This window comes from Garra rufa, chromosome 13, assembly GCF_049309525.1.
Source record: "Garra rufa chromosome 13, GarRuf1.0, whole genome shotgun sequence".
Classification (NCBI taxonomy): Eukaryota; Metazoa; Chordata; class Actinopteri; order Cypriniformes; family Cyprinidae; genus Garra; species Garra rufa.
In genome coordinates, this window is record NC_133373.1 from 891424 (window position 1) to 902654 (window position 11231).

The 11231-nt window shown below is 37.5% G+C and overlaps 1 protein-coding gene across 2 annotated transcripts in view; it reads left to right on the forward strand.

Moving 5' to 3' along the window:
- The first annotated feature begins 1531 nt into the window (after positions 1 to 1531).
- Positions 1532 to 11231, forward strand: part of LOC141283204 (NACHT, LRR and PYD domains-containing protein 12-like) — a 23172-nt gene continuing 13472 nt past the window's right edge. The window contains exons 1-7 of one of the 2 annotated variants that reach the window (XM_073816485.1): positions 1532 to 1768; positions 4197 to 4283; positions 4422 to 4523; positions 4751 to 4846; positions 5026 to 6822; positions 9222 to 9392; positions 9661 to 9831. In XM_073816485.1, coding sequence (XP_073672586.1) covers positions 1719 to 1768; positions 4197 to 4283; positions 4422 to 4523; positions 4751 to 4846; positions 5026 to 6822; positions 9222 to 9392; positions 9661 to 9831 — 2474 coding nt within the window. In that variant the 5' untranslated portion in view covers positions 1532 to 1718. The remainder of the gene's footprint in view (positions 1769 to 4196; positions 4284 to 4421; positions 4524 to 4750; positions 4847 to 5025; positions 6823 to 9221; positions 9393 to 9660; positions 9832 to 11231) is intronic. The other variant, XM_073816486.1, reaches the window with a different exon arrangement.

The window sequence follows — 11231 nt, forward strand, 5'->3', positions numbered from 1 at the left end:
TTGATGGTTCTTCAGCACTGCTGTTGGAGTTCAGATCAGACAGTCAAAGGATATGCAGTCTCAAACGTGGCTTGAGGACGAGAGCAGCTTCTCTCTCATCACGCATTACCCTGAACCCTGCAGGACCTTACATCTTGTTTTCAGGTCCTATTAGTGAAGGAAAAGCACACTTGTTCATGCTTCAGGCGGTTCAAGCAATCAAACACTGCTATGAACGTGGAGTTTATCACGGTAATCTTTCAGTCCGTATTCCACGCAGAAGCAGCAAATGTCTGGGCAATGGGAGTTTTCTGCTTGAACCATAATCCAGCTCTCCGGCTGACACTAGAGCAGCTGGAAGAGCACCGCTGGATGAAGGACTAGACTGGAAGAAGGCAGCGGATCTGTACATCAGACAGACCAGAGGTGAGGAGCTTAATGAATGACAGGAATCAGAGAACAGCTCCACTCAATCAAACCATCAAGAAAAAACAATGAGAACTCACAGACGGATAGAAGTTCAGCAGTGCCTTGACCGCTGTAACTCAAGGAGACATTTAGAGAAGGAAATGCAGTGAGACTCTGGCCACTTAATCAGTGCTTTACAAGTTATTAACATAAGGAATGTAAAAGAAAAAAAGGCTATTTTAAAAAATATTTCAGAAAGCTGCAATCTGTAAAAAAAAAAAAAAAAGCGCATGTAAACCACACTAATTGTTGCTTCACTAGTGAAATTAATATAAGAAATTAATTTTTTTTTGTTTAAATATTTCAGAAAATTGCTATATATATCAACTCTGGAATGGATCATAAGTGCATGTAAACATAAGAAATGTAAAAACAGTTTTTGTATAATCATTATATATTTTTTGTGTCATAAGCTGTTATCTGTTGAAACTCTGGAATTAAGTTTTTAAGTGCATGTAAACAATAAGAAAAGTAAATATAAAAAAGCAAAGTAATTTTTGTATAATATTTGTATAATAATAAGTTGCTATATGTAAAAACTCTGAAATGGATCCATTTTTGTAAGTTTACGTAAACAAGAAATGTAAATGCCGGTGGATAAAGCTAAATGTTTACTAACATTATAAATACAGATAAACAAAGCTAAAAGCGATTTTAGTTTCTTTATTCCATAACAGATACTATAAATATAATGGTCTTCAGAAATATAACAAAAAAGGAGGGCCTAAGCGTAGCTAAACATAAAGCCAAAAAGAATTAATCGCTGAATATGGCGTTGGGCTCACTTAACCTATACTCTTATTCGACACGAATCTACTCAAAAATGTTTCCATATTTATGATGTATTTGGATGCTAAACTATTATTTATTGTGCGTTAAACTTCACTCCAATGTACGTAAATCATCCTTCACATGCGCAGTGTTTTGTGGGTAAACGTAATTTTGCTTTTCATAATGAAGAAAACAAACAGATGTCTCTTTCTGCTTTTCTCAGCAGTGTTAAATGCATGTGACGTCACTGTCAGAAGAAGCGCAGGTGAGTGACGCCGCAGGTGACTTCCGCATTTATATTTCTCCTAAAGGACGTGCGTTCTTGGATATGTGTTCGATATTTGTATTTTTAAGCAAATGAAGTGTTTTCGTTGTTTGTTCGTGTTGTCTGTGGTTCATTTTAGCATCTGACTCTGAGGATTGAATGATTAGTTTGTGATTTGCAGTCAGAGTAAGTGTTGGAGATCTCTCTCTTCTTCATCTTCATCTTCATCTTCATCATGGATGACACACAAACACCCCGAGATCAAGACTGTTCTCCAGGATGCAGGTACTTTGAATACATAATATATTAAAAGGCAAGACCATAAAGAGACATCAAAAATTAATTTATTGTTATTTTCGATCTTTTATTGTTATTATATATTTTTTATGTTTGTATCCCACAGGATCGTCGCCCCTTCGCGGGTATAAACTGATTGAAAACCGAAAGCTTGTTTGGCCGCGTGTTATCAAAGCTTTGCCGATGAACCTGTTTTACGCAATCTACTTAATGCCCTCTGCCCTTTGATTGATAGTTCGTGTTTTTTAATCAAGTAAAGTATTTTTGCTGTGAAATCTTTCAGGCCCTTTTAGCTATAATGTAAACATTGCCGGACCCAGACTTCTAATCTAGGGGCCCTACGCAAAACTGTGTCAGTGGTTATGAAAAAATCAAATGCATTTGTTCGTGTTTCACTTTCTCTCGAATCGAGCTCACGGTCTTCCGCGGCTCAAGTACGATTTCAGCTGTTCATCATTTGGATGATTTTCATGTTGAAATGGCGACAGTGCACCGCATTAAAAGAAATGAACATTCGTGTTTTCAGAACCGCTGGCCAAATCGAAACCGAAACTAAAACGAAGTCCCTTATCACTTTTAAGGGTCAAGGAGCTGCGCAGCTTGCATTTATGGAAGATCGGCTTTGAATGTAAATGTAACAATAATAATTTATATTGTTAGCAATAATTCAAGATGAATTTGAGGGCTTGGATTTTCTGGATTATGCATTTATCACATTTTTTAAGTGATTAATTTATTCATTTTAAATGTTAAAAAGTAGGGTAACACTTTACAATAAGGTGTCATTTGTTTACATTAGTAAATGTATAGCATTAACGAACCCTGCCCAATTGCCGATATGGTTAATCCACCTATGCGAACAATACACTATTTATTAATCTTCGTTAATGTTAGTTAATAAAAATACAGTTGTTTATGTTGGTTTACAGTGCATTAACTAATTTTAACAAGCACAGCTTGTGATTGTAATAATGCATTAGTAAATGCTGAAATTAACATGAACTAATTAAGATGAATAAATTCTGAAGACGTATTGTTCATTCTTAGTTCATGTTAACTAATGTAGTTAAAAAGGTCAGCTAATGAACCTTATTGTAAAGTGGTACCAAATGTTGATGTGGAATATGACACAACAGGCTTTTGGAGAAGGTTTATTTGTGTATCTCTCAGTAATCACTGAATTTCAATGATTTGCATAGATGAACTATCAAAAATCTGATGTATGAAATACAAAAATCCATGTATTGTTGACCTAAAACAAAATTAGTTTTGGTAACTGAATGATTATTTAATAATGATAAATTATTATTAATAATTTATAATAACCACTATTGAACTGGTTTTCTGAAATACATTTTAAAGTCTAAAGTCGATAGACCTGTAAGATCAATTCAATTCAATTTATTTGTATAGTGCTTTTCATGCAACAAAATTGTTGCAAAGCAGCTTTACAGAAAATTTAAGTTTCTACAGTAGCTTATCAGTGGTGACTATGTCAAGTTGATGTGCATATGGCAGAAATAAAGTAAAAATCAGTTAATTAATGACATGTAATTGAACAAATGGTAAACACTATTACAGCAATGATTATATGTTGCAGTCAAACTTCAAACTAAATTTGGTATTGCTGTAAGTTGTTTCAGGGTTTGCATATTCTGAGGTCTTCTGAGGGGTTGGCATTGTCTCTTCTCAGGTGTTTCGTTCATCTTAGATCTTTGTTAGGGTTGAATCCAGACTGAAGTGTAATTACTAGTTACCATGGGGTGTCAATCCTGTGGCAGAAACAGAGAAACAAATAGAGAAAAAAAATCAGCTGCTGTTTTAGCCCAGCAAAAATGATTTGTTCAATTCAAGCTAAAGAATGATAATGTGCATTTGATCAGATATAGCTAAAGTACAAGATTATGAGATGCATTATGTGAGTGCTTGTCTAAAGAGATGTGTTTTAATCTAGATTTAAACAGAGAGAGTGTGTCTGAACGCTGAACAATATCAGGAAGGCTGTTTCAGAGTTTAGGAGCCAAATGCAAAAAAAAAAACTCTACATCCTTTAGTGGATGCTATCCCAAGTGTAACGGAGGCCAGCTAGTAGGAGCTGTGCAGGTAAACCTCACTCCCCGATCTCAAGAGACGCACTAGCGACAGACGCTAGAGGTTGCAGCCTTTAGCCTCCTTGTTAGTGCGTCCGCCTCCCGTGCCGGAGACCCAGGTTCGAGACCCGCTCAGAGTAGGTGCGGTAGGACCCGGGTGTGAGGGGTTACACAAGTACTACCAAAAGTCCAGAGTTTTGCAACCTTAGGGAGTGTGATGGATTGTAGCGTGATAGAAGACTAGTTAGGAGTTAAACCATTAAGGGCTAAACCATTCAGTATGTAAAAAATATCTTGTATTTATTTATACCCCTAAAATGTTATAGTTCAGTTGATCAGAAGAGATCAGAAGCAGAGCCCAGCTGTGTGTTTGTGAAGAGAGACGAGTCTATAGATCATCCACAACATTTCAGGTACAATAGGTCATCAACAGATATGAGTGAAATATTTGTGATTATTTCATTATTTAATCTGATATTTTAACATTTACTTACACTGAGAGACATGTCTATGGAAGTACTTAGTGTATCTTTAATATCTCTTTGTTATAGTTCAGTTCACCAGAAGAAATCAGATCCAGAGCCCAGCTGTGTGTCTATGCGGAGTGACTGGTCTATGCATCCTCCAATTTACTTTAAGAGTGATGACACAAGGTTTAACCTGTCATAATTATACAGTACTATAATAAATAAACATGAGCAGAAAAAAACAGTAACTCTAATGACAATGAGCAGATATAGAGCACAGAGTAGAAATATTTATTTACATTTATTTAAATGGTATTTAATTTTACAGTTGTGACCTTGAACAGGTGCATTTTTAATAAAGTCAGAACTGTTATTAAGATCATGAGAAAAATGTGTTTGATTCTCGATTCAAGGTCAATCCTGCCACACAGATCAGCTGAAACAAAACCCGTCTGGAAGAAATATGACCAGTCTATGAATCAACCACAAGATACGTATCCTGGTGTCAGGTAAACTGGGGGATATTATAATGCAGTGCATCATCACACATTACTCAAATACATCATTAATAACTGACACACTTCATAAACCCTATGTTCAGTGTCTCATAACACAGAAAACAAAGACATTTTGCTTTGTACATTTACCTCTGTAACTCATGTAATAATGTGGTATTTTAATTTTCCAGCCATGAAGTCCTCAACACGTTTAAATCAAATCTGCTGAAGAAGTTTGAGCGTCTGTATGAGGGAACAGCGACGCAGGGAAAGCCAACACTCCTGAATGAGATCTACACAGAGCTCTACATCACAGAGAGTGAGAGTGGAGAGATCAGTAATGAGCATGAGGTCAGACAGATTGAGACACAATCCAGGAGAACAGCAACAGAGGGCACAGCCATCAAATGCAGTGACATCTTTAGACCTTTACCTGGACAAGACAAAGCCATCAGAACTGTGCTGACAAAGGGAGTCGCTGGCATTGGAAAAACAGTCTCTGTGCAGAAGTTCATCCTGGACTGGGCTGAAGGGAAAGAGAATCAGAACGTCCAGCTCATATTTCCACTTCCTTTCAGAGAAATCAACTTGATGAAGGACAAAATACTCAGTCTTTCAGATCTTCTTCATGTCTTTTTCCCCGAAACTAAAGAAATGGAAATATCCAGTGATGAGTATAAAGTGTTGTTCATCTTTGATGGTCTGGATGAGTGTCGTCTGTCTCTGGACTTTCAGAGTAAAGTGAAACTGTGTAATATATCTGAATCAGCCTCAGTGGACGTGCTGCTGATGAACCTCATTGATGGGAATCTGCTTCCCTCTGCTCTCATCTGGATCACCTCCAGACCAGCAGCAGCTGATCTCATCCCCTCTGAGTGTGTCCATCGAGTGACAGAGGTACGAGGATTCAATGAGCCACAGAAGGAGGAATACTTCAGGAAGAGAATCAGTGATCGGAGTCTGGCCGACAGGATCATCTCACACCTGAAGTCCTCCAGGAGCCTCTACATCATGTGCCACATCCCAGTGTTCTGCTGGATCTCAGCCGCTGTTCTAGAGAAGATGTTGAGTCCAGCAGAGAGTGGAGAGATTCCCAAGACTCTCACTCAAATGTACACACACTTCCTGATCCTTCAGACCAGCATCAAACATGAGAAGGACTATGAGAAGAAGCTGACAGATGAAGACATGATCCTCAAACTGGGGAAAGTGGCTTTTCAGCAGCTTGTGAAGGGCAACCTGATCTTCTATGAGGAAGACCTGAGAGAGTGTGGCATTGATGTGACAGAAGCATCAGTGTACTCAGGATTGTGCACTCAGATCTTCAGAGAGGAGTTGGGCTTGTATCTGGGGAAAGTCTTCTGCTTTGTTCATCTGAGCATTCAGGAACATTTAGCAGCTCTTTATGCTCACCTCTCCTTTATGAACTACAACAGAAATGTGTTGGACCAAATCAGTTCACGAGGTAAAGTTAAGGACTGGTTTCAACTCAATTCATCAAAACATGTTTCATTATCTGAGCTTCATCAGAGAGCTGTGGATGATGCTCTACAGAGTAAAAATGGACATCTGGATCTTTTCCTTCGATTCCTTCTGGGTTTGTCAGTGGAGTCTCATCAGATTCTCTTACAACGAATAATGACACTGAAGAGAAGATCTGACACCAATAATAAAACAGTTGAGTACATCAAGAAGAAGATCAGGACCATTGACTCTCCAGAGAAATCCATCAATCTGTTCCATTGTCTGAATGAACTGGGTGATCGTTCACTAGTGGAGCAAATACAACAGTATCTGAAATCTGAAAGAATAAAGAAAGCCAAACTCTCTTCATCTCAGTGGTCAGCTGTAGTTTTTGTGTTGTTGACATCAGAAGAGGAGCTGAATGAGTTTCGTCTTGATAAATTTGTTAAAGGAACAAATAAACATGAAAATATGAAAGTTCTTCAGAAGCTGCTGCCTGTTATTAAAGAATCCAGATCAGTTCAGTAAGTATCAATGAGAACAATCACTTCACTGTTAAAACATGAAGAAAATCAAAGTGAAAAACACATGAATCTTAAGTGCTGTAACTATTTTAGTGGTCTGCATTTTGATGTTTTCAATATAACGATGCTGTAAATGATTTAAGCAGGCATTCAAACAAAGTCAGAAAAAAATTGAATATAGAGGGAAAGTCCACTTATTTCAATAATTTGTTTCAAATAGTGAAACTTGTATGTTATATTAGTTCACTACACACAAAGTGAACTATTTCAAGCCTTTATTTGTTTCAGTTTTGATGATTATGGATTAGAGACAAAAAAACTAATCCAGGATTTTACAAAATTAGAATATTTCATGTGACCAATAAAAAGGATCTTAAACACATGTTGGCCCTCTGAAAAGTGTGTTAATGTACTGTATTATGTCCTCAGTACTTTGTTGGGGCTCCTTTTGCACTAATTCCAGCATCAAGGCGGCGATCAGCCTTTGACACAGTTGAGGTGTTATGGCGCCCAAGTTGCTTTGATATTGGCCTTCAGCTCGTCTGCATTTCGGGGTCTCTGTTCCCTCATCTTCCTTTTGACAATACTCCATAGATTTTCAATGGGGTTTAAGTCAGGCGAGTTTGCCGGCCAATCAAGTACAGTTATTCCATGGCTATTAAACCAGGTACTGGTAGTTTTGGCTTTGTGGGCAGGTGCCAAATCCTGCTGGAAAATAAAATCATCTCCATAAAGCTTGTCGCAGCAGGAAGCATGAAGTGCTCTAAAATTTTCTGCTAGACAGCTTCGTTGACTGTGGACTTGATAAAAGACAAAAAACCCACACCAGCAGATGACATGCTCCCCAAACCATCACTGACTGTGGAAACTTCACACTGGACTTTAAGCAGCTTGACTTCTGTGCCTCTCCGCTCTCCTTCCAGACTCTGGGACCTTGATTTCCAAATGAAATGCAAAATTTGCTTTCATCTGAAAACAGCACTTGGGACTACAGGGCAACAGACCAATTTTTTTTTTTTTTTTTTTTAGCCCAGCACAGACGCTTCTGACGTTGTTTTTGGTTCCGGAGTGAATTCTACAGCTGTAGCCGCTGTCATGCAGATGTCTGTATGTGGTGGTTCTCAGTCTACTCCACTCTCAGTGAAGCTCCCCCAGATTTCTGAACCACCCTTGCTTGACAATCCTCTCAAGGCTATGGTCATCCCTGTCACTTATGCACCTTTTCTGGCCACATTTTTCCCTTTCTCTTAACACTGTTAATATACTTTGATACTGCGCTCTGTGAGCATCCAGCTTCTTTTGCAATTGCCTTTCGAGACTTTTCCTCCTTATGGAGGGTGTCAATGATGGTCTTCTGCACAAGTGTCAAGTCAGCAGTCTTCCCCATGATTCTGAAGGCTACTAAGCCAGACTGAGACAATTTAAAGGCTGAGGAAACCTTTGCAGGTGTTTTGTGCTAATTAGCTGACTAGATTGGGACACAGGGAGCCTACAATGTTGAACTTTGTCATGATATTCAAATTTTTTAATCCATAATCATTACAACTGAAACAAATAAAGGCTTGAAATATTTCACTTTGTGTGTAGTGAACTAATATAACATACAAGTTTCACTTTTTGAAACAAATTATTGAAATAAATGGACATTCCCTCAATATTTTTTGGCACATACCTGTAAATAACTGAGGTTATCAAGTTAAAAATGTTAAAATTAATATAAAGAAAGAATTTGAATATTTCTCATTTGGCATAAAAGACCAAGCAGACATCGAGAGTAACCAAACAACTGGAAAAGCAGTTCATATATACAGCAGCTCAAATATACAATATACATGAACATTAATAATATACAGTGACCTGGCTCTATTTGTGATAGAAAGGTCAAAGAAAGGTTTGTCTGATGTGAATGAATAGGGAAGAGTCATTTTCTATGGGCATTATGTGTTTTTTCTATGGGTAAATGTAATAAACTGGTTTAACATGATTAAAACTAATTTGCTTGCTGGACTGTGAATTGGCAGAAGGTTTTAATACAAGTCTGAAACTCTGCTCTTCTGTGTGTGCGTATAAATATATTTACAGAAGAGCAGAGATTCAGACTTGTATTAAAACCTTCTGCCAGTTTAATTTAATGCATAATTACATTTTACCCAGTTACAATAGGCCTACTATTGCATAATAGTACGAATTAACTTAATTATATTGAAATTGCTTGTTGTTGTTTATTGCAGCTAGTTGTTTGATTGGTTTTTGGATAGCCATTTTATAGTGTGTTTGTGATTTTCATCTCTCTACAGGTTGAGTAATTGTGGTGTCTCAGATGTGACTCTGAGACCAGAGTCAATAACAAACTACAGAAACATCAACTACAATTCACATTGTGTTATTGTTCTCTACAGGTTGAGTAAGTGTGGTGTCACAGATGAAGGTTGTGCTGCTCTGGCTTCAGCTCTGAGATCAAACCCTTCACACCTGACACACCTGAATCTGTCTGAGAATAAAGTAGGAGATTCAGTGAAGCTGCTTTCTGATGTACTACAGAATCCTCACTGTAAACTGGAGAAACTGTGGTAAGATCATATATGGCACAAACATCCTATGTAGTCATTAAACTTGGCAAAAAATATTTTGCTCAATACAGACAGTATAAAATTCAGATGGTAGTGCATATAAGCCTTATTATTTATCCTGCTTCAATGAGACTTTGGATGTTTTATGATCATTTGTTGTGTTCTGTGACATTTTAGAATGTTTAAGTTAGTACTTTCTCTTTAATAATGGATTCACGGCTAAACTGATGTGATCTGAGAGTGAAGAGTGTGTCATTGTTCTCTACAGGTTGAGTAAGTGTGGTGTCACAGATGAAGGTTGTGCTGCTCTGGCTTCAGCTCTGAGATCAAACCCCTCACACCTGACACTACTGAATCTGTCTGATAATAAACTAGGAGATTCAGTGAAGATGCTTTCTGATGTACTACAGGATACTCACTGTAAACTGGAGAAACTGGGGTAAGATCATATATGGCACACTGTAAAGTACTGTATGTGAAAATGCATAATTAAAATAAACAAAAAACTAAAATACAAATCTAAAAACAAAATGACGAATAATAAACACAATGGCAAATCTAAGCACAAAAAAGTCAGAAAACACATTGACAAGCCAGACCAAATGGTAGGTATGTATTGTTTTGCAAATGGAGTACTGTTCACTTTAACACTTTTATTTATTTATTTTTGCTGTAGCAAAAGCCTTTTTAAATATATTATCTGTTTACACGTAGTGCACAAAGCCCATCACACAAAAACGACAAAAGCAACCAGTCACATACCGTCAGTGGGAGAGTAAGGACAGTGGACAAAAATTTAATATTGCAAAAATAGAAATAATGTGTCTGACAGGTATTTAATAATGGGAATGAAGTGCCTCATGGTTATTTAAAAGGTTACGAAACCCCAGACAACTTTTTCTGAGATTTTAGCAGAAGTGCTTGTGTTGCACATCATAGAAAGCAATGTTGGCATCTGTTAATATTAATTGTTTAGAAATAACTAGTTAGAACATTCATGGATGAAAGAGAGTGTAAGAGTTTGTCACACGCGAAGTATAAGCAGGTTTTCCTTGACGCAACCCGTCAAAAGGATTATATAAACGTGGCAAAATAAGCCTTAACAGTTAATAGAGGTTCAACAGCGTGTTCATAATATATATATATATATATATGTTTTCGATGCATAGTGCAAATGGATGTGCATTAATTTGTGTTTTTAAACTCGTGGGGAGCGAAATGAAACTGTTTGAACCCAAAGTTGTCCGTGTTGTCTCTCTCACCTCTCCTCCACTCAGCGCTGTGAGTGCACCATGCCGCCTTTTGCAACATTTTACAAAACTGTGGTGAGAGTAGCCAGTGCTGAAACAGGCCTTCTGATTGATCAGGCATGCTAGCAGATCAGCAATGTGCAGCTCATATTTTTACCATTTTCAAAACCGTGGCTTTCCTCATGGAGCTTTGCAGGTTAAACATGGTTCGGGTTAGGAGTAGATGTAGGAGTGGGCTTTAGGGAGATGGACATGTAGGGTCTCAAGGCTGCATTAATTTGTATATAATATATATAATATACAATGAATATGTTGTTACATGGGGTGGCAGAGTGGCTCAGTGGGGAACACTTTTGCGTCACAGCAGAAAAGTCATCGCTTTAATTCATTAATTAATTAATTATTTATAAAACACATTTAAAAGAACACAAGGTTGACCAAATTGCTGTACAGGGCAGTATAGGGCAATATATATATATGTTACAGGTCCCTGGCAGTCAGGAAGACTGTAAGCAGTAGTCTTATCAGTAAAATAAGAGAGAGACAAATGTTAGGTTGTTACTTTCACGGATCCTCTTTGTTGTCTTTT